Source organism: Manacus candei, unplaced genomic scaffold (genome assembly GCF_025592945.1).
Source record: "Manacus candei isolate 608988 ecotype Guabito, Panama unplaced genomic scaffold, ASM2559294v1 h1tg000059l, whole genome shotgun sequence".
NCBI lineage: Eukaryota > Metazoa > Chordata > Aves > Passeriformes > Pipridae > Manacus > Manacus candei.
In genome coordinates this window covers 100377-122010 of record NW_026138107.1, presented here as the reverse complement: position 1 = coordinate 122010, position 21634 = coordinate 100377, and the positions used below count along the sequence as shown (strand labels likewise).

General features: G+C 52.7%; 2 protein-coding genes across 6 annotated transcripts in view; both read left to right on the top strand.

Moving 5' to 3' along the window:
- ME2 (malic enzyme 2) overlaps positions 1 to 10658 on the top strand; it is a 31395-nt gene extending 20737 nt beyond the window's left edge. For both annotated transcript variants that reach the window (XM_051803703.1, XM_051803704.1), the window contains exons 12-16: positions 841 to 983; positions 3778 to 3880; positions 4367 to 4437; positions 4853 to 4951; positions 5303 to 10658. In XM_051803703.1, coding sequence (XP_051659663.1) covers positions 841 to 983; positions 3778 to 3880; positions 4367 to 4437; positions 4853 to 4951; positions 5303 to 5452 — 566 coding nt within the window. In that variant the 3' untranslated portion in view covers positions 5453 to 10658. The remainder of the gene's footprint in view (positions 1 to 840; positions 984 to 3777; positions 3881 to 4366; positions 4438 to 4852; positions 4952 to 5302) is intronic.
- A 947-nt stretch (positions 10659 to 11605) lies between these two features.
- ELAC1 (elaC ribonuclease Z 1) lies at positions 11606 to 18708 on the top strand. 4 transcript variants are annotated; one of them, XM_051803740.1, is made up of 5 exons: positions 11695 to 11711; positions 12655 to 12721; positions 13338 to 13516; positions 14560 to 15027; positions 15907 to 18708. In XM_051803740.1, exons 3-5 carry the CDS (start codon positions 13360 to 13362, stop codon positions 16398 to 16400), a joined length of 1119 nt encoding a protein of 372 aa, XP_051659700.1. In that variant the 5' UTR covers positions 11695 to 11711; positions 12655 to 12721; positions 13338 to 13359; the 3' UTR covers positions 16401 to 18708. The 4 variants fall into 4 exon arrangements, with proteins under 4 accessions (XP_051659699.1, XP_051659698.1, XP_051659700.1 ...); XM_051803739.1 differs by lacking the exon at positions 12655 to 12721 and having other exon boundaries at positions 11606 to 11838; XM_051803741.1 differs by lacking the exon at positions 12655 to 12721 and having other exon boundaries at positions 11697 to 11711.
- The last annotated feature ends 2926 nt before the right edge of the window (positions 18709 to 21634 follow it).

Genomic DNA, 21634 nt, shown 5'->3' with positions numbered 1-21634 from the left:
CAAACGAGATGAAAATGTGAGGTCGATTTTCTGCTTGGAAACATAGTGAGCTGCAGGTTGTGTGTTGGAGAGTGAGTGCTCCTCCTGCACCTTGGTAACAGAGAGCAGCCCCAAACACCGTGCTTTCTGCTTTACAGGAGTCCCCTAACTTGAGTTGTTTTGGGTTTTTTTTTCTGACCTTCCTTCCCCCAGTCAGCTTCTCTGGTCAGACTCTGCCTGCAGAAAGGCTTGAAGGAGCAGTTCCTTGCTGCAGACCACCAGTGCCTGTCAGGTCACTGGCACCTGTAGGTATTTATTTATAACTGTGCCTGCCTGCAGGAAACAGATAGGATTACAGGTATTTCCCGGTATGACTGCAATTGCCTTTGCACAAGCTTTACTTGGGAAAAAAAAAGTGGTTTTTTTTTTTAGCTGAGTTAGCTACCCTGAAGCTTGTAGCCACTGTACAAACATAACACCGTTTCAGTGTGTTTGTACCTCTGGGTTTGGGTGTGGTCAGAAACACCGGTGTCAGGTGTGCATTGTTAGCACCCAGCCAGGATGAATCACCTGTGGAGAACCTGTAATTCCCACTTGGTTATCCAGGACAGCCGTTGGTTTTTTTTTTTGCATGCATCAGTACAAGAGATCATGTAAAACAGGCTTTTGGAACACATTAATTAGGTGCTCCTGTGACAACCCTGAAGTACAGGCAGCCCCCCAGCAGCGCCTGTGTTCCACCTCCAGCTGCTGGAGGAGCTTTGCCCTGCATGGGAGACCCCAGGGGTGACATGAGCTTCGCCTACAGCCGCTGTGTCGCCTGCCCTGAGGTACTGATCCCGTTTCTGTGTGCTTCTGCAGGAGTGGCAGGGGCTGGGAGGCTCTTCTCCCACGAGGTGATCAAAGCCATGGCTGCCATCAACGAGCGACCCATCATATTCGCACTGAGCAACCCCACGGTGAAGGCTGAGTGCACGGCAGAGGAGGCATACACGTTAACAGAGGTGTGAGATGGCTGACAGCACTGTTTGCTCACTGCCAGGGGGCGGGTTGGTTCGTTAGTGCTCGGACTTGGTGGTGTGGGAGCACAGATCTTCCTTCGCCTCCTGGCAAAAGTAAACGGAGGTGGTTTGAAAAGAGGCCCTGATCCTTCAGATGACGTTTTGCAAGGCTTGGAACAGCCTAAGTCCTTTTACTGCCTTCTAAGAGAGTGACCAGCAGGTACTGTAATGGCTGAGTAAAGTCCTTAAAGCGGGTGGTGTCCCTGCACCAGCCCAGGAGTTCAGTCATGCGGGTCAGAACTTGTGCCATTCACAGTGACCCACGGGGACCTGTGCCCCCCCCGGGGCAGGTGGTGGCCTCTGTCCCCACTCACAGCATCTGTGCCTTGTGCACTGGCACCACCACACGAGTCGAAGTGAGCCAGCCAAGCACAAACACACCTCACTCTGCCCCTTTGCCTCAAAGCCACTGCGCCTGGGGGGCTTGGAGGTTGAGGTTTTGGGGTGGTTTTTTCTTAGTAGCTGTGTTGTTATCTTAACAGCACATCCAGACCTTGGGTTTGCCTTTAAAGAGGAAGGCCTTCTGTCCTTCTGCACAGCTTTTGTGTAAAACTAATCATCTCTGAAGGGAGCCCGAGGGGAAGGAGGTGGGGGCACGGGAGCATGGGGCAGACAGAGCACTGGCTGTAAGGCTTTGAACTGGCTGGTGGTGCCTTTCCTTTACACTGCAGGCTGCAGCTGGCTGTGATCCCTCCTCAGGCCACAGGGCCTGCCTGCAGACTTCAGGGCTGGGGCTCTTGAAAAGAACTTCTTTTTTTTCCCCCTTTTTTTTTTTTTTTTTTTGTAAATACAATCCCAAATCAAGTGACTCATGTGTGAAAATCGGTGGGTGGAGCTCTTTCCTTGTGTCTTGGTGCAGAGCTGTAGACTCCTTCCTTCTTGCTCTGTTAGTGTGGCTCAGTTTCCAGCATTACAGCCCCAGCAGTGTCAGTGTCACAGCGGGAAGGGCAGAATTCCACGTCTCCATTTGACACCCAGATTCTCTTCCATGTCAGTTCGGAGGGAACTCCTGCTACAGAGATTTGCAAGTCCAGAGTGAGCTCTGGAATAACAGCCTCTGGACAAAATCTGGATCTCCCAACAGTAGAATCACAGAACTTTCAGTTTGGAAAAGAACTCCAATACCACGGAGTCCAACAGTTCCCCAGCACTGCCAAGGCCACCACTAACCCCTGTCCCCAAGTGCCACATCCACAGGGCTTTTAACTCCCTCCAGGGATGAGGACTCCACCCCTGCCCTGGGCAGCTGTGCCAGGGCTGGACAGCCCTTTCCTTGAAGGAATTTTCCCCAATATCCCATCTAAACCTCCTCTGGCACAACTTGAGGCCGTTTCCTCTCCTCCTGTGCCTCGTTCCCTGGCAGCAGAGCTCAGTTCCTCCCTGGATCCATCAGGGAGTTGCAGAGCCAGAAGGTCCCCCCTGAGCCTCCTTTTCTCCAGGCTGAGCCCCCCCCAGCTCCCTCAACCACTCCTGCTGCTCCAGACCCTTCCCCAGCTCCGTTCCCTTCCCGGGACAGACTTTTAAATTAAGATGGTTTAATGTCTCTCAGATATGCTGCATTAGTCAGAATAGTGAGTTGGGCAGTGTTGCAGTACATGAAATTAAATTCCAGTATCTCGGGCAGCGAGTAAACAAGAGTTAGTTATGCAGCCAAGACTTTGTCTGGCATGAATAAATGTAGAAACTACTGGCATCTCTGGCTGGAGGAGGCCAGCAGCACGGCTAGAGGGGCATCACCCTAATTTTTGCTTGCAGTTTTTGCAGAAATGGGTTATTTGGACAGTTAAATGTTACTGGTCGGTAAATGAACGGGTGTGATTTGGTTCCAGTCCTTATTAATAAAATTGGCAATGTTTCTGCCTCTTTAACCTTTTCTCCCCTTCTGCTGTTTGTTTTCACAGTTCTTTTTAGCTCTCTGAAATGTACTGAGTTTACCCATAGTTTGCCCTTCAAAATATACTTTTTTTCCCTTCAGGATGCAGTAGCTACCTAGAAAATGGACAACATGGTCTCCAGAGGCCCCTTCCAACCCAAACTGTTCTGTGATTCTCTGCAAACCTCCAACTTTATTTATTTTGTCACTTAACTAATCAAGTTTGTCAGGCCATTAAGGGATCAGGGCTGTCACCCCATGTGTGTCCTGGCCTTGGGAACAGCCTGACCCCGGCTGGTGTGAAATCTTAGGCCAAACAAGGAAGTCAGCGAGGATATGAAGATACACCATCACCAACCTTTTATTCTTTAATTATTTTTTTTCCACTAGGTGGCACCTGTGGATGCCTCTGTGTGTTCTGTTCTGTTCTCTAAAAATCCATATGTTCTCCCCCCTTCTCAAAAAGGGAGGAAACGCCGTAGATACGCCCTGACATTTAAACACAGCTCCCAAGTCTTTGGCTTCTTCGGTAATTTGTCCTCGAACACCGCGGTCCTGGGGAGCCCTAAATGTTTTATGCTAATGTTATTAAACCTGTTACTCAGTGTCAAGATGCTTTGCCTTCAGGGGGTTTTAGTGCTCGAGGAAGAGGTCGTTTATTTGGAGGGTGTAGTTAATGCTCAGAGATGTTTTAACATCCTGTGCCTGAGAGGTTCCTCGAAGTCGCTGCTGCCTTAATGAGCAAGGCGTGGTAAAACAGATAAATGGCTTCCCTGCCTCGGCTCAAAGCGTGTGCTTGTCTCCTGCCTCCAGATTGCTCTTTAAGCAGCTGCCTGACTGTGTGGGTATTCCTCTGTCCCACAGGGCCGTTGCCTGTTTGCCAGTGGCAGTCCCTTTGACCTGGTGACTCTGAAGGACGGGAGGACCTTCAAGCCCGGCCAAGGAAACAACGCTTACATTTTCCCAGGTGATAAATAAACCCCTCCTCTTTTAATCTCTTTAAGATGGGGCTGTTTGCGCTTTTTCTTGCCTTGCCACAGCTAGGGAAGCAGCGTGAGGAGATGTTGCCATCTGTTAAAGCTGAGGACTCGTGAAAATGAGAGAAAAGCAGTTCAGGACGGATGTTAGGCACGTGCAGCTCCACACGTGACACAGTGAGCTCACCCAGCTGAGTAGTTGTAAGAAAGCAAAAGAGTGCCATTAAAGGCTTTGGAAGCTGCTGCATTATGGGTTCCTCTGATTGTTTTTTCTTTTTTTGGGGAGGGGGGAGGAGGAGAGAATAAATGTTAATGTGCGCTTGAAGTTATGTTAATAATTCTTGGAGTCGGTAATTCTCGGAGTTGCGTCTGTGCAAATGTTTTCAGAAACAACGTTCTAGATGACTCCCAGCCTCCCGTCAGCAGGCTGCACACTGTGAGGTGATGTGGCCCTCATGGCAGTGATTTCATTTTAGGCGTGGCTCTGGCTGTGATCCTCAGCAGTGTCCGGCACATCAGCGACAAGGTTTTCCTGGAGGCTGCTAAGGTGAGTGTGGGAGCAGAGCAGGCTGTGTCTGACACGACAGTGGGTGACTTGCTGGGCAGCTTCTCAAGTCTTGATGAAACTCTGGCTTCCTGTCTGATTTCTCTTGGGTTTATCCCTCCACAGTGGCAAAAAACTGCCAAACACGTGGTGGTCAGTTCTGCAGGCACGTCATGCTCTTGTAACTTCCACGGTTGTGGGGAACTCATCCTCCAAAGAACCAGGATCTTATTTTGCTAAGTGCTTAACCATCAGGGTTTGCTGATGTGGGCTCAGATGGAGAATTTGGGGGTTTTGACTGCCTTACTGCAGTGCTTTGGGGGCACTCTGGCAACAAGAGCACTGCAGCTTGATTCTCCCAGGTGTTTCAGGATGCTGTTGGTCACATAAATGAAGCCACTTTGTTCTTCTAACTCAGGCACTGGCGGAACAGTTGAGTGATGAAGAACTTGCACAAGGAAGACTTTACCCTCCACTGTCCAATATCAGGGAAGTTTCTATTTCTATCGCTGTCAAGGTGAGTATGAAGCATAAGAGTGGGCTGCACTAGAAGTGGTTTGTGTGTGCATTAACCTCCTGAGCCGCACAGGGACACGAGGCGCTCGGGCACAAGACGCCCAGCTCTTTGTGCCTCTGGGAGGAGATGCTCGTAAAAACACTCAGTTTGTTTGTTTGGTGGTGGGCCACAGCAATCCTCCTCTGGGTTTCGGACCCCGAGCCTTCAGGTCCCTGCCGAGGCGCTCGGGAGTCGTAGCGGAGGTTTTGGCGTTTCCCTTCCCGGGCGGTGTGAGCCCGGGGCACGGCCCGGGCACTGCACCGGGGCCACAGCCACAGGCACGGGGGCTGCAGCGGTGGTTTGGCTTTGCAGGTGATGGAGTTTCTGTACGCCAACAACATGGCTTTCCATTACCCCGAGCCCGAGGACAAGGACCGCTACGTCCGCTCCAAGGTCTGGTCCTACGAGTACGAGTCCTTCATGCCAGACGTGTACGACTGGCCCGAGTCCAAGGTCCACTGAGGCACCGCCGCACTCCTCGGGCAGTATCTTCTACTCTGCAGGGATCCCTTTTTCAGACCAACTTAAATCATTATCTGTAATTTATTTTCGCTCGTTTCGTTGTCTTTTCCCCCTCCCCTCCCCCCCTCCCCTTTGCTCTGTTTTTTTTTCACTCCACGTTGATTTCTCCCCACTCCCTCCCCTCTCCCCCCCCCAGTTCACCTGTTAAACTGTATGGATGATGGCATCCTGCCACAGGGACGAGAGAGCCCTCCAAAACGAATCTGAACGATGACATTGCATTTCTAGCTTAGAGCCAGCGCCACACTGAAGAATTCTGTTAATGATGTTTTAGCTAAACGCGTTTGACGACGGGCTCATAGCTCCCCCTCATCGCTGCCTGATCTCCTGAATGATTTGTTTCTGCCTTTAATAATCAGTCTTCTAATTGCCCTGGCATTGTCACGCGGTGACATCAACAGAGAGCACTTGTCAAAAAAAAAAAAAAAAGAAAAAAGCCCCGGATGCTTCAAGGTAGATTTAGCAGTCCGGTGGGCTTTGTTTGATGTTTAAAGATGCCTGTGTCCAGGCTCCTCGGCAGCATTGTCTGCTCCGTTTCCTTGAGCAGCAGCGCCGTGCACGCCTCTGGAATCTGCAGCAGAGCTCTTGCTTTTTTGTTTTCATCGCCGCCGCGTGCAATCTGTTCTCGGGAAAAATGTGAGCTGGTTGAAATTATCCTTGGAAAGCCTGAAAACAGTATTAATCACTTCGTAGCTTTTGAAAACAGAGCTGTGCTGTCACATAACGAATTTTTATCAGGTAAGCGCAGGATCTGAAGTAATAACCAGAAATCTTTTAGAGGTTTTGCAATGAGATTTTAATGCACTGGACTGCGAGGTGAGGTACCAGAGGATTTTTCTTAGTTTCTTAAAATTTTTTTTCTTCTGAATTTTTCTCCCTTGCATCCCCTTGTTCTCACAGAAAGACTCGTGTATGATGTCTTTATGAATTGCTGACTCAAACTCCTGAGTGGGCTCGCTCACCACTTTGAACTAACACTCCACGGGCAGCTGACGAAGCTGAAACAGCAAGTGTTGACAGGCAGCTATTAACACACCCATTTAGGCAGGTTTGGCTGAATGTTTCCTGTGGTCTCAGTCCGGTGTTTTCAGGTCAGTCTGAGCGCTGGACTCTAAAGACGCAAAGCCTGCCAGCTCTGCCTCAATCACTCCGCCTTCCCCGCTCCATTTACAGGCTCGGTTCCTCAGAGCTCTCGTGTGAGAACAAAAACTGCAGGCTGAATGTTTTTTTTCCTTGAAGTGGACGGCCCTGCACATTTGTTTACAGATGCCGCGGTGTGCGCTGGTGTCAGGCTGTTCGTTTCATGGGTGTGGGGCCGTGGTGCCCTCTGCTACTTTGTATGGGCAGGCAAGGACACCCTGTGATAGCTGCGGCTTCCCTGGGTCTGTTCTCTGCAGCAGGAACAGCGATATGTCAGGAACAGAAATAAAGATAACGTGCTGCTCCGCAGTTTGCTGCATCAAGGCACAGAAAAAGGACGAGAGTAAATAAATAGATATATGTAGCGAGGCTGTGCTGGCAAACGTGAGGGCAGAATCCAAAGACATAAAGCAAAGCTTGCCCAGGGTTTAACCATGGCAAGCAACCTCTCTCACATCTCCATTTATGTGGGAAAACGCAGTCTCCACAGAACAGGCCAAAAATAGAGCAGGGGAAAACAGTCTCAGCACCCCCTTTGGACGTGATCTCTGGCACTTACGGCCTAATATCCGGGCTTGAAATTATGTTCGTGTATTAAAATGCAAAGAACAGTAAGCTTTGGGAAGGCTTTACCTAAGTGGGGGCAGAAGACTGATTATATAAACACAGAAAACAGTGATGTGGGGAAGAAACTGTGGTATCCAACCTGTGGTAAAGGGCTGTGTGGTGCTGCTCGAAGTGCTTCATTGCCAAGTCAGGCAATGCACGGGGTTTGGAACTTGCACATGTAATATAAAGACCAACACACACATAATATGATGTTTTTACAGAGAATGCTTTTTTCATCTATTTTTGCTATGCCTGGTTTTTATTGTATTTAAATTTTTTGTGATCTTCCTGGAGATTATTTATTTAGTGTATGAATTGGTTTTTTTTGCCTTCCGAAAAAATCCAGCTCTATCTGAGGCCTGTTGTAGTGTGCCAGTGGAGTTCTGCATCACTGGATTCCAGCACACTGGGAACACACACTCCCTCCCTTCTGCCAGGAGTCTAATTAGGCAGATGAGTAACAAAAATACCCAAAGCACTGATCTCATGTCCGGGCTGAGAACGATCACAGAGGCAGAGCAGTCGGTCCCTAAGTACAACTCTGTCTCAGAAAATAAAGATCTGCCTCCACCTCTTCAGTCTGATTATTTTTTTTTCCAGGCAAGAAGTGCAGTCACTGTCCATAACCAGTGGGTGTTGACAGTCCTCAGGAGAACCTGGAGCTGGGAAAGCAGTGTTACCTGTGCACAGCAGGAGTTTTTGCCCGGGGCAGGAGTGATTTCGGTTCCCAGAGGCAGCTCTGGCCTCTGTCACACACAGGGAGGACGCCTGTTCTGTGCAGTGCACTCTTTTCCCTTCCTGGCATGGACTCCCTGCTGTCTTTAAGCAGATGCCAAGGGGGATTGTTGAGAACTGGCTGGCAGTGGGGGTTTTCCCAAGTACCTGCATAATTTTTCTGGAGATCCGACAGCACAGGTGAGGGGGAAATCGGTCCTTGGCTGAGCTGGAGCCCCTGGTGGGGCTGTGGCCTTGTCAGAGCTCAGGGGCAGAGAAGGCCTGGCTGTGCCCCCCTGAGCTGTCCCTGTCAGGGCAGCTGGGTGGTACCAGTCAGACCTTCTCTGTTACTCCCATGGGCTTTGTCTGACCAGGTTCTTTAGATTGCAGTAGAGAGGTGGTGGAATTTTCCCTTTAATGTGCAGCCATCGCTTTCTGTTGGCAACAGGCAACGTGCCAGCTCACGTTTTAAATCCATTTTGCCCTCCCTTTTGCCTTTTCCAGAAATTTTTTTTTTCTAAAGGTGCATAAGTCCATCTTCAGTCTTCTGTATTCTTCAGATACAATTAATCTCTGAATTAATTACAGCTGCTAATCTCGCTGCTTAGTAAGGAGCCCACAGTGTCTTTTTCATATTCAACTTAGCCTGATTTTTTTTCTGTTTGCTGATTTATTTAAAAGTATTTACTGATCTATATCTACGCAGAAATTTCTCTTACACAGTGTGCAAAGGGAAACAGTGGTCACCAGGATGCATTTTGTGGTGCTACAGAGTGTAAGTTAAAAGAATGCATCATCTAAAGGATAACTAGTGTTCCGGCTTGTCACACAGCCCTGGTGACTTTTGCCCTCCAAATGGTATAAAGGACTCTTTGGGGTGTGCAGAACCCTTCTGAGAGGATCAGGAACTCCCACCAAGGTCAGTCCTTTCCAGGATTTGTCCTTGAAATCAGCAGGAGCAGGACTGAGCCTCTTGGCAGCAACCTGTTTTGGGGATATTATAGATAACTGGTGGAGTGCAGCCTTTTTTTTTTCTTTTTTTTTTTTTTTTTTACGAAAATGCACGTGTTTTTGTTCAAAGATGTTACAAAGGTTTGTGTGTTCCCAAAGCCTCCGCCCTGGCACCAACGTGAGGGGTAGGAGACGACCATTAAGAAACATTGTACCTGATAGAGTTTGAAACCCCAAACGTGACTCGTGGCACAAGTCCTCGGTGGTGTCTGTGAGCAGTGATGCATCCTGATGTGCTGTGTTTGTTTTCCAAGCTTAAAGCCAAGCGACACTTTACGTGCAGAGTGGTGTGCGACAGGTTTCCCGTGGTGGGCGCCGTGTCTTCTCCTCTGTAACTGTTGTTTCCAGCACTCTGTTTTACAAAAGTGGGGATAAAGTAACTCTCTCTGTCGCGCTGCTCTGGTGGTAACTGCAGAGATGAATGATACACCTTTTAGTTTCTCATTAGGAGCCCTGCGTGTGGGAGAGTGGGGATCACTATTGCACAGCTCAAACTGTGCATTTTAGTTCAGCTGACTCTGGGCCAAAGCCAACCCCAAGTTGTTGTTCGTTTGCTCCGGGTCCTCTTGACCTCAGAGGTGCAGATTTGAACTCCTCTGCCCGATGGATAAAAGTTATCTGCAGGACTCTCAGATCAGACTGTAAGAACGCTTTGGACTCCTGCCTCAGCTGCAAGTGCTGTTCCTGAACTGGAGAAAACCACTGTTGTTGTTTTTGGACTCTTTTTAGGATGGTGTGTACTGCTATCCCGTTCTATAACAGCCATATGTGACAGGCAGGGACTGGAGTTAACACTGAGTACTGGAGCAAGGAGGAAATACAGAGCAAACCTCTAATTGCACCCACTGGGCGGCTGAATTTGAGCAGAGTCACTCGGCTGCTGCTGGCCAGGGGACATCTGATTCTGTGTGGACCTGCCTTGACCCACCTGCCCACCCCGAAATGCACGTCACCACGGCGTCAGGAACCCGCGGATGAGCAGCAAGGAAGGTCCATCAGACTCACCCCTGCATCCTCCCGTGGCTGCCTGGATCGCAGCTCCCCGTGGAGATGGAGATGGAGATGGAAATGGAGATGGAGATGGAAATGGAGATGGAGATGGAAATGGAGATGCTCCTTCGTGGCTGCTCCAGAGGGAGATGTCCCGACACCTGCATCCCAGTGGCACGGGGGACCACGGCTACAGCTGGTGCAAAAAGTGCCCTCTGGCATCGGGTGTTCTGCTCGTGCTGCAGGAACCCCGTGGTGGGCGTGGGTACCCCCCAAACCCAGCTCTGCGAGTACCACTGGCTTTGGCTCAGCCGTCCTCCGGGTGGTTACACTCTAACAGGGATAAAAACACCTCTAGGACTACGCAGACGTGGTGGGGTGGCTGGTTGGTCAGTAAAACAGCAAAATAACCTGCATTTGTTTCTGTCTTACACATATCTACCTTACACGACTCAACGTAGATCTGCTGGGGCGCTTGTGAGGACAGTTCTAGCCTGATCTGTGCGGGGTTGGCTGTGCCTGGGAGGGTCATTGCTCAGCTGAAACTAAAACTATGTAAATGTGGATTGGTTATGGGTTTTGGGTTTGTTTTTTTTTTCCTTCCTTTATAACGTTGTAACTCTATTGAAATGTGTGTTCCGGTCTTCTATTTTCTTAGTAAAATGCATTCCCTTTGCCTAAATCACACCTGGTTGTGTTTATTCTGACAAAAGGAAAAAAACCAAACCCAACGCTTGACCTCTGCAGAATTGGTACAGTCCCTGTGCAGAGGGGCTTTGCAAATGGTTCAGTGTGAGGGTCTTAAAGGTCTTTCCACAGAATCCTGGAATCATAGGATGATTTGAGTCGGATGGGATCTCAGTGATCATCCAGTTCCACCCCCTGCCATGGGCAGGGACACCTTCCACTAGCCCAGGCTGCTCCAAGCCCCATCCAACCTGGCCTTGGACACTCCCAGGGATCCAGGGGCAGCCACAGCTTCTCTGGGAAACCTGTGCCAGGGCCTCACCACCCTCCCAGCCAAGAATTCCTTCCCAATATCCCATCTAACCCTGCCCTCTGGCAGAGGGAAGCCATTCCCTGTGTCCTGTCTCTCCATCCCTTGTCCCCAGTCCCTCTCCAGCTCTCCTGGATCCCCTTTAGGCTCTGGAAGGGGCTCTCAGCTCTCCCTGGATCCTTCTCTTCTCCAGGGGAACCCCCCCAGCTCTCCCAGCCTGGCTCCAGAGCAGAGGGGCTCCAGCCCTGGGAGCATCTCCGTGGCCTCCTCTGGACTCTCTCCAGCAGCTCCACGTCCCTGTGCTGTTGTTCCCCAGGGCTGGAGGCAGCTCTGCAGGTGGAGTCTCACCTGAGGGTGCAGAGGGGCAGAATCCCCCCCTGCCCTGCTGCCCACGCTGTGGGATCAGCCCGGGGCAGGGGGTTTCTGGGCTGGTTCATGTCCAGCCTCTCCCCCACCAGCCCCCAGGACCTTCTCCCCAGGGCTGCTCCATCTGTTCATCCCCGGCCTGGATTGATCCAGGGGCTGCCCCGGCCCGGGAGCAGCACCAGCACTCTTCCTTTTCCAACATAAACAATTCCATGATTTACACGCCCGTCTGCCCGGATCCGAAGAGCACGAACCCGGGGGCGGGCTCTGCCCTGCCGGGCCCCTCCCGCAGCCCTTCCCTTCCTGCCCTTCCTCCTCCTCCTCCTCCCGGTCCTTCCCCTTCCCGTCCCGGCGGGGCGGGCGCTCGGGGAGGTAGGACGGGATGGGGAGCGGGGCCGGAGCGGGGCCGGAGGTGTGACATCCCCCCCCGGTGTCACATCCCCGCGTCCCCGAGCCCTGCGGGACCCCTTCCCGGAGCCCCGCGGGAGATACGGGGGAGGTGGGACCCGGCAGTGCCTGAGGGACCCCAAAAGAGCTGGGGAGCGGCTTGGGACAAGGGATGGAGGGACGGGACACAGGGAATGGCTTCAAACTGGTCTAGATGGGATACCGGGGAGGAATTGCTGTCTGTGAGGGTGGGGAGGCCCTGGCACAGCTTTCCCAGAGAAGCTGTGGCTGCCCCTGGATCCCTGGAAGTGTCCAAGGCCAGGTTGGACGGGGCTTGGAGCAACCTGGGCTAGTGGAAGGTGTCCCTGCCCGTGGCAGGGGAGCTGGACCAAGATGATCCTTAAAATCCCCTCCAGCCGAAGCCATTCAATTGTTGCACATTTCTGCGATTTTACACGGAGAAAAAGGAAGCAAAACGTTTATTTCTGCCTCTCGGGGGGGTGTGACGGGCATTTGCCACACCCCTCCCCGGCCCCCCAAGGCCAGGTTGCACCTCGGTGTGCTTGGGAGGAGTCTGTTTGCTTTGGGAATCGTGGAATCACAGACTGGATTAAGGAAGGGACCTTAAATCCCATCCAGTTCCACCCCCCGCCGTGGGCAGGGACACCTTCCACCGGGAGCTCGGGTTGCTCCAAGCCCCCCGTCCAGGGGATCTCCCCCTCTGCGGTTCTGGGCTGCCCCCTCCTGACGCCCGGGAGTGGCCTGTGAATGTCAGCAGGGCCCGTTCGGTGTCGGTGACTCTGAAAAGGCTCGGGGAGCAAAAGCCCGTGCAGGAAAACTCAGTGTTTGAATGGAGCACAGAAGGAACAAATAACAGTGGGTTCAGAGACTGGGGCAATTCCGACTGTGGGTAGGGCTGTTTCTCCAGGTAACCCCCAAAGGTCTCGTGTTTGGGCAGCGTGTTTGCAGCCTTCCACTGACAGAAAGATCTGCCTGTAAGTGACGTGTTGCCTGGAAGTCATATCCTGCTCCAGGGAGGTTTTGCTTTTATTTTTTTTTGGGAGGGGGGGAAGGAATTTGGTCCTCACACTGTGGCACGGAGGACTCGTTCGTTCATTTAAAACAAAAATGCTGGTTTCTTCCCCAAATACACAGAAACACAGAGTGTTCTGAGCTGGGAGGGCACCCACAGGGATCATCCAGTCCAGGAACCCACAGGGACCATCCAGTCCAGGAACCCACAGGGACCATCCAGTCTGGGAACCCACAGGGACCATCCAGTCTGGGAACCCACAGGGGTCACCCAGTCCAGGAACCCACAGGGATCACCCAGTCCAGCTCCTGGCCCTGACCAGGACACCCCAACAATCCTGCCCTGTGCCCCAGAGGATCATCCAAAGGCTCCTTTAGCTCTGTCAGCCTTGGTGCTGTGCCCACTGCCCTGGGGAGCCTGTTCAGTGCCCAACCACCCTCTGGGGGAAGAACCTTCTCCTGAGATCCAACCTAACCCTGCCCTCACACAGCTCCAGCCATTCCCGGGGTCCTGTCCCTGCTCAGCAGAGCACAGAAATCGATGCCTGACATGGAGCAGCTCAAAAATCTCTCTTCCAGGTGCCACAGCAGCACCCCCAGGATGTCCATGGAGATAACTTTCCTGGGCACGGGCTCGGCATACCCCTCTCCCACCAGAGGGGCGTCGGCGCTGGTGCTTCGCCGGGAAGGGGAGTGCTGGCTCTTCGACTGCGGGGAGGGGACCCAGACACAGCTCATGAGGAGCCACCTCAGGGCAGGTCTGTGCTGCCGAAAGGCGGGTTTGTTTTTGTGTTTTTTTTGGTGAGGGGGAAAAGTTTGGAGCGACCCGAACGAAATGCCTCGTCCTCGAGGTGTTTGAACACAGGCCAAGTGTCTGAAGTGCGTCTGAAGGGGCTGAACCTGCTGGGCGACGACCACAACCCGTGCTCCAGAACCAGACCCTCCTGCATTGACTGCTGGGGCTCTGTGATTCCAAGGGTGGGCCCACGGACCGGCTTTGAGCCGGAGCAAAGTCTGTTGTTCGTGCGGAGGCAGCTCCGGGCGAAACCTGCCGTGTGCCTCCCCTGTGGGCAAACGCTGCGCTTTTTTTCCCTTCCCAGCGAGGCTGTGGCGTGTTTGTGGTGACTTTTATGGCTTGGCAGATAAATTAGGGACAGGACCCGCCTGCAGTCCCCGTGCCTTCACAGCCTGAGGTGGCAGGAGCCGGCTCCTGGCTGCTGAGTAACGAAGGTGAATCGTCAAGTCGCAGGCAGAAATCCTGTTTGGCTCCTCCAAAACACCAAGGGAATTTAGTGGCAGGTGGATGGACTAATTTTTACTAAGTTTGCTGGGTTTTTTTTTTACTAGATTTTGCTAAATTTAATTTTGCTGAACCGAAAGAAGGAGGTCCTCCTGCCCTTCCTCTCGCTTTAGTTCCGGCAGATGCTGGGGGAGGTGTCTTGCCCTGTGGAGGTGGGAACTCAGCAGGGCAGGCTGAGGCAGCCCTGATTAAAGAACAAGAGAAAATTCTGGGCTTTTTTAACCCAGCAAAGGGGGCAGGGCCCAGCACCTGGGGGCTGGAGTGAGGCAGCTTGGACACAGAGCAAAGCCCGGGTGTTACCCCTCTGGTTCGGGGTTTTGTTTCTCAAACGCCGGTTTTGTTTTAATTTTTAAAATCAAATTAACTTTAAAATTCAATCGAAACCCCCTTGCCCGAGCGGTGATTACTTCTGAGTCGTTGAACCTTGTTTGTTTACCTTCCCGTCTTTTTTTCCCCTTTTTTTTTTTTGTTTTATCTCTTCCTGCTGTTCCAACCCAACAGGCAGAATCACCAAGATTTTCATAACCCACCTCCACGGCGACCACTTTTTCGGGCTCCCCGGCCTGCTGTGCACGCTCAGCCTGCAGAGCAGCCCCGACCCAAACAAGCCACCCGTGGATATTTACGGGCCCTTAGGGCTGAGGAGCTTCCTGTGGCGGAGCCTGGAGCTGTCCCACTCCCAGCTCCTCTTTCCCTACGCCGTCCACGAGCTGGTGCCCACGCGGGACCAGTGCCCCGCGGAGGAGTTCAGGGACTTCTCGCACTTGGATGGGGGTGAGGTTCCCCCCCAGGGCCCTGGAGGGAGAGTACTGCGCCTGGACCCGGGAGAGGGCTCCTACTTGCTGGAGGAGGACGAGCAGCTGGTGCTGAGGGCGTTCCGCCTCTTTCACCGCATCCCTTCCTTCGGCTTCGTGCTGGAGGAGAAGCCCCGGCCTGGGAGGCTCAACGTGCAGAAACTGAAAGACCTTGGTAACTACTTCGACTTATCCTTCCTCTTTTTGGTTTTTTTTTTTTTTAAAGTTTTTGTTTGTTTGTTTGTTTGTTTGTTTGTTTGTTTTTAACCCCCAACTTCTTGTGTTCAAGCGGTGAAACTCTTGGTTTTCGGCCAGCGTAACGCGGCCGGGTTTCCTGGCAGCCGAAATCTTTTTGTGACCACCCCTTCCTAGGGGGTTCTAGCAGCAGCCAGGAGCTGCTGCCCCCCGTCTCCACAATCTCTTTTAATTCAGTTTTCCACTGCAGGCATTGCAATGCTCCATAGCCTCGCAGGGTTCTGAATGGGCGTGTGACACCAATGCCAATTAGTGCTGCGTTAATTTCCCGTTTTCACGATGGGAAGAGCAAGCAAGTTCAGGGGACGAAGTTTTAAAAAGCTCCACGTGGCTTTCAGGAAAATGCATGGCCAGTGTATTTGCATGGCTTTTTTTTTTTTTTTTATAGTTGCCCAGAGAAGCTGTGGCTGCCCCTGCATCCCTGGAAGTGTCCAAGGCCAGGGCTTGGAGCAACCTGGGATAGTGGAAGGTGTCATGACCCTTAAAATCCCTTCTGACTCAAACCAGGCCATGTTTCTGTGGTTTTCTTCAAGCAAGCTTCCCCGCTAGTGTGACGGGCTCTTTATTTGCACGAAAAACGTGAAATATGAGTTGTTTTCTTATATACTGACGCCGTGTTTGTTTTCAGCGAGCCAGCTCCACATGTGGCACATTCAAAGTGATCTTTGTTTAAACCTGACACGCCGTATACTTACAGTGCAGCGAGTGTGATTACTTATTATTATTATTATTATCATTATTATTATTATTATTATTATTATTATTACTCAGGGGCTCTCTCTCGCCTTTCTGTCTGCAGGGGTTCAGCCGGGCCCTCTGTACGGGAAGCTGAAGGGCGGGGCCGCAGTCGTGCTGGAAAGCGGAGCGAGGATCTGTCCCTGGGAGGTGCTGGAAGAGCCCGTTCCCGGCAGGAAGGTGTGCATCCTGGGGGACTGCTCGGGGGCGCCGGGGGACGAGGCCGCGCGGCTGTGCCGCGACGCCGACGTGCTGGTGCACGAGGCCACGCTGGACGACAGCCAGCAGGAGAAGGCCAGGGAGCACGGGCACAGCACCCCGGGGATGGCGGCGGGTTTTGCCAGGCTGTGCCGGGCCAGGAGGCTGGTTTTGACCCACTTCAGCCAGAGGTACAGGCCGGCCGGCCAGGCAGGGGAGGGGGACGCGGAGGTGGCCGAGCTGCGGAGGCAGGCGGAGTCCGTGCTGGGGGGACAGGAGGTGACGCTGGCTGAGGACTTCATGACCGTAGAGATTCCCATGAAGAAGGGAAGAACAGCGGCGCTGGCCAGCCCTGAGTGAAGGCACAGAGCCGGGGTGGTGTTGGACAGCGCTTAAAAATAACTGTTGGGGGCCTGGTGAGCAAATTCTCTTCCCCCGGAGCGCAGGGAGATCGGTTCAGAGCACCGGGTGCAGTCAGTGCTGCTGCTGTAAAGCAAGGGAAGAAGGATGCTCAGGCATCTGGAGCTGGAATATATTCGTGAGGGGTGGTTTTGGACACCTGGCCTCCCCAGATGGCTTCACGGCCCGGGAGCTTTCCCTGGAGATTCCCTGGAGCGCAGCTCTGGATCACCGTTTGGCTTTCACACGCCCCTCCAGGAAGGTTTGTGCTCTGCAGAGCAGTTTCAGCCATCCTGCCCCCTGAGAGCTTTCGAACAACATCTACTTCAGACTTGCACACGGCGTTTTGTGACTGTTACCCCGTTTCTGTGTGAGAGGGCACTGAATTTAATAAAGTGCCGAGAGCTCTGCCAAGTGGGTGTTGCTGTGCTCGAGTGGAGGAGCCCTTCTGGTTCTCCGTTTGCAGCACGTGAAGTCTCCTCACAAATAAACGCAGTTTAGGCTCCCTGTCAGAAGCGAATTGCTCTTAACAGTTTGGTTCATTTAAAGCCGGGAAGCGCCAGCCCTAAAAATCGGCACACCCGTTCATCCCCCCCCCCCCCCCGCGCCAGGCCAGTGAGGTTTTGGAAGCCTGCTCTGGAAGTCTTCGAGGCAGATGGCAAGCAGTCTTCCTTGAAGTGTTCCCTCCAAGTGCGCTTTCAAGGATGAATCGCCCCGATAAAGGCCTGTTTGTGTTTGCAGAAATACCCCCCCCGTGGGAGGAGTTTCACCTTGGCGCGGCTCAGCCTGTTTTCTGCGGCGACTTTGTTCTTTCCGTGAAGGGACGGCACAGGCCCGGCTTTTATCTCCTTTTTCTTCCACGCCTCGAAATGGCAGTTTGGGAGTCTCCCGGGTTTTATCTCGATTCGGTGGTAGAAATTAAAAATTATGTGGTTTCGAAAAAAAAAACCCCAACCTAAATATCCCCCGGGATGTTTATCTCCTTGTGGCTTTCTTATCAACGCTGAGGATTCCGGCGGGTTTTAAGTCCAGCTGCTACAACCTGTGCCTGTGCTTCTGCTGCTTTAACTGAGCAACAGCCCTCAAAGGGATAAAAAAAAAATAAAAAAGGAGCGTGATTTCCCAGTGTTTGGCCGAATGGGTCGAGCAGAATTCTGTGTGTTACCCCCCCCTGTCCTTCACACGGGCTCCGTCCCACGTGTGCTTGCGGTAAATCCGAACCCATCACACCGACGTTAGTATTTTTTTTTTGCTTCAAAACGCAGAGGTGGGGGAGTCTTTGATTCCTTAAAAAAAATAAAATAAAAAATAAAAATTAAAATAACACCGGGAAGGGGTGCGAGCTTGGGGAACACGACTTCTGGGGCGGAAACTCGCTGATTTCTGCGACTTTTCCCCCCCAAAAAAACCCAGCAATAAAGCAGGCAGAGCCCGTGCGTTCTTTCTCCCGGTGAATTGTGGGTTTTTTTTCCTCTTTTCTGTGATTCGGGCGTTTCTCGGGGTGAAAGGATAACCTTGTTACCCTCACCCGCTCTGGGAAGGAAAGCTGCAGAGCCGCCTGGTTCCGTACCTGAGGCACAGATTAGCCGTGTGTGCTTCTCGTTTTCACGGCTCGTTCCGAGGGGTACATTCGGTGCTGGAGTTACGCGGAAATCCTGCATTTTCGACTTAATGCGTTTTGGCGTCTGAAATCGAGTTACGTTTGTCTCTCTGCTGGCAGACCCATGTGTCTTCGCTTGCCGCGGTCCGCCCTTCTGCGCCTGGGTACTAAATTGACTTCATAAATCCGACCGCTAATGAAACCCGAATTAAATTAATGGGAACGTGTGTGTGCCGGGTAAAGGACTGAAAAGTTTGGACCGTAAATTGCCCGTTTTCCCCGACGAGTTTATCTTTCCATTAATCACCTGTTAATTACCAGAGAACGAAATTCCTTTGCATTAAAACGTATCTGCCTGAGGGTTTCACCTGGCAGCAGATAAGGACACTGATCTGGTCCTGCAGGGACCGTGGGGGTGTTTTAACGAGTGCTGGGTATGTAAATGAAGATTTTTATTGGTTTTTTTAGATTTTTTTATCTCCCTTTAGCTTCGGAAAACTTTATATTAAGCATTCTTTTGCTTTCCCGAAAGAGTTCCCCTGAGCTTAGTTCCTTTTATCAACCGGTGCCAGTGGGGGGGGGTCTCGTTAAAACTGCAAAATAAGCTTTTTATGTTGCGGGGGAAGAGAGAAAGAGGGAGGAAACGCGACGTGAGGAGTTTTGTGACAGCAGAGACGTTCCTCGCCCGAGTGGATGGGGGGGGGCTGATCGGAGGGTGAATCTCCCTCCTGCTGGGGTCTGATGAGCCTGCAAAAAAAAAAGAAAATAAAAAAGGTTGAGAAATAAGTTTCTCACGCCACGGAAGTGTTTGGCTGCTCGAGCATGGTGTGGTCTGTGTCGAGGATGGAGAGCTGGGGCTGGAGCCTGGGCTCCGAATCCAGCTGGGAAAAGAACTGTTGATGGTGATTCAGCCTTTGGTGTCAGCCTCTCCCCGTGGCCCACCCCGGGACTCTTGCTCTGTCAACGCAGAAGAAACGAGATCCTCGTTTGGAAGCACTTTAAACTTCTGTTCTTTTTTTTTTTTTTTTTTTTTTTCTTTTTTTTTTACACGGACTTTTAAAAAGAATTTGCTCTCATCGAATTATGTCCGTTTGCGTGGAAAAGCACATTAATTATTGACGTTGGGCGGTTTTAATTCCAGGAGTCTGATTTTCTGTCGGGGTGGTAGGACTGGCCCAGGCCTCAGTGGTTTGGCACAGAGCAACTTAATGCGTTTTTGTTTTTTTATTTTTTAAATTATTAATGTAAAACACGCGGGTTGGGATCCCGAGGTAGAACGGGTTGCAGGAGCTTGGCCGAAGCAACATTTCGGGGAGGGGAGCAGGGGTGGGGGGATGCTGAGTGATAGCTGATCCTGCTAATTACCAGTGTTTTATACTTGAGGGGTGCTGGGAGTCCCGAGGTGCAGAAAGGCCCTGTTTTGTTGGACGTGGTGCCTCTGCAGCCTTTCGAGATCACATCGGTGGCCTACAGGGCTCCTTCCCAGGGCTGGCTGTTGCTGGAGTTGTTTGGCTTTGGATAAATATCAGGGCAGCAATATTCATGCAGAACACCCTCCGGGTCTGTCTCCTCCTCCCGTGGTGGGGCTCTCCGTGTGTCCCCAGGAGCCCCTGGGATTCCGGGGCGCTGGAGGCTGGCACTGGCACCCGCCAGTAAACTGTAAATTGTTTAGCAGTTTGGGCTTTTTTTTTTTTTTTTTTAAAATAATTTTTAACCTTGTAGAGGGGAGGGGAAGTGCTGGTGTGTGACCTGCCCGATGTGGGTTTGCTGTGCTGTGGGCACTCTCCCCGTCGAGCCGGAGCTCTCACCTGCCACCCGTAACTCTTCAGAAACTCCAAGAAACGGATGGTTTGCGACGCCCTCGGCAAATCCTGGCGTGGAGAGGCTTCAGCTGCACCTACCCAAGAAAAGAGGACCGATGACAGCAGCGTTTGGTATCGCTTCTCATCACTGAGATCTCCTTCAGGACATGTAAGCGACTACAAACGGCCGAATGGTGCGAGCAGGAGATTTTGGTAGGGCGGTACAGCGATTGTTTTTAAATCTCTGCCATCCTTGGTCCTTGTCAGAGTGACAGCACACGCCAGCACCATGCCAGAAGTGCCGTGCATTTAGCAAAAACGTGCTGAGTTTTGCAGTGGATAAGGTATTTCGGACACTTTTCACCTTCTCTTTTGTATTCTAACGGTGGCTCGGCGCAGCAGAGGCAGAGGGATGCAACCCTCTAGTTCTGGAAGTATCAATCTTTTCCTTTTCAGCCGAGTTCCTCCGGAGAGTTCGCCTTTGCTGGGTGAGGTGGCGTGGAAGGGGAAAGCAGCTGCATTTACAGCCCGGTGTGCTTGTTGGGGTTGGGCTTGTGGGGCTCTGACCCTTTGCTGGTGGCACTGGCAGGGCTGTGAGTTTGTTGGGATTGCCGGTCTCTCAATTCCTGGGAGTCCAACCGTGCCCTGGGCTGATCCACAGCATGGGCAGCAGGGCAGGGGGGGATTCTGAGGGGGGATTCTGAGGCGAGACCCCCCTGCAGAGCTGCCTCCAGCCCTGGGGAACAACAGCACAGGGACGTGGAGCTGCTGGAGAGAGTCCAGAGGAGGCCACGGAGATGCTCCCAGGGCTGGAGCCCCTCTGCTCTGGAGCCAGGCTGGGAGAGCTGGGGGGGTTCACCTGGAGAAGAGAAGGATCCAGGGAGACCTGAGAGCCCCTGGCAGGGCCTAAAGGGGCTCCAGGAGAGCTGGAGAGGGACTGGGGACAAGGCATGGAGGGACAGGACAGGGGGAATGGCTTCCCACTGGCAGAGGGCAGGGTTAGATGGGATATGGGGAAGGAATTGCTGTGAGGGTGGTGAGGCCCTGGCACAGGTTGCCCAGAGAAGCTGTGTCTGCCCCTGGATCCCTGGGAGTGTCCAAGTTGGACGGGGTTTGGAGCAGCCTGGGACAGTGGAAGGTGTCCCTGCCCATGGCAGGGGGTGGGGCTGGATGAGCCTTAATGCCCCTTCCCTCCCAGAGCCATCTATAATTCTGCTGCCTGTGAGATTTCGCACGTGTAGGGGGTTTCACCTGTGGGTCTCTGTGTGTTTCTCGGTACCGCGTTTGCGGGGCTCGGCACCCACGGGGGCCTTGTCCTCTCCCTGCCGCCCGTGTCCAGGGGCTGGGGCTGCCCTCACGGCCCCAGGGCAGTGCCCTCCCTGTGCTGGCCCTGCTGAGGCACCTCCAGCGCTGGGGCAGGTCTGGGACCCTCGGACAGGAGAGACGCTGAGGGGCTGGAGCGTGTGCAGGGAAGGGAACGGAGCTGGGAAGGGTCTGGAGCAGCAGGAGGGGCTGAGGGAGCTGGGGGGGCTCAGCCTGGAGAAAAGGAGGCTCAGGGGGGACCTGATGGATCCAGGGGGGAACTGGGCTCTGCTCCCAGGGAACAGGGGACGGGAGGAGAGGGAACGGCCTCCAGCTGTGCCAGGGGAGGGTCAGGTTGGACATCAGGTGGAATTTCTTCACGGAAAGGGCTGTCAGGCCTTGGCAGGGGCTGCTCAGGTAGGTGATGGATCCCCATCCCTGGAGGTGTCCCAGGAATGCCTGGACGTGGCACTCGGCGCTCTGGCCCGGGG

Excerpts from the sequence above, each read along its gene's own strand:
- ELAC1 (XM_051803738.1), top strand. The coding sequence starts at position 13,300 with ATGCCTGACATGGAGCAGCTCAAAAATCTCTCTTCCAGGTGCCACAGC. Across the intron at positions 13,517-14,559 it reads GAGGAGCCACCTCAGGGCAG|GCAGAATCACCAAGATTTTC; the intron begins GTCTGTGCTGCC and ends CCAACCCAACAG. Across the intron at positions 15,028-15,906 it reads GCAGAAACTGAAAGACCTTG|GGGTTCAGCCGGGCCCTCTG; the intron begins GTAACTACTTCG and ends TTCTGTCTGCAG.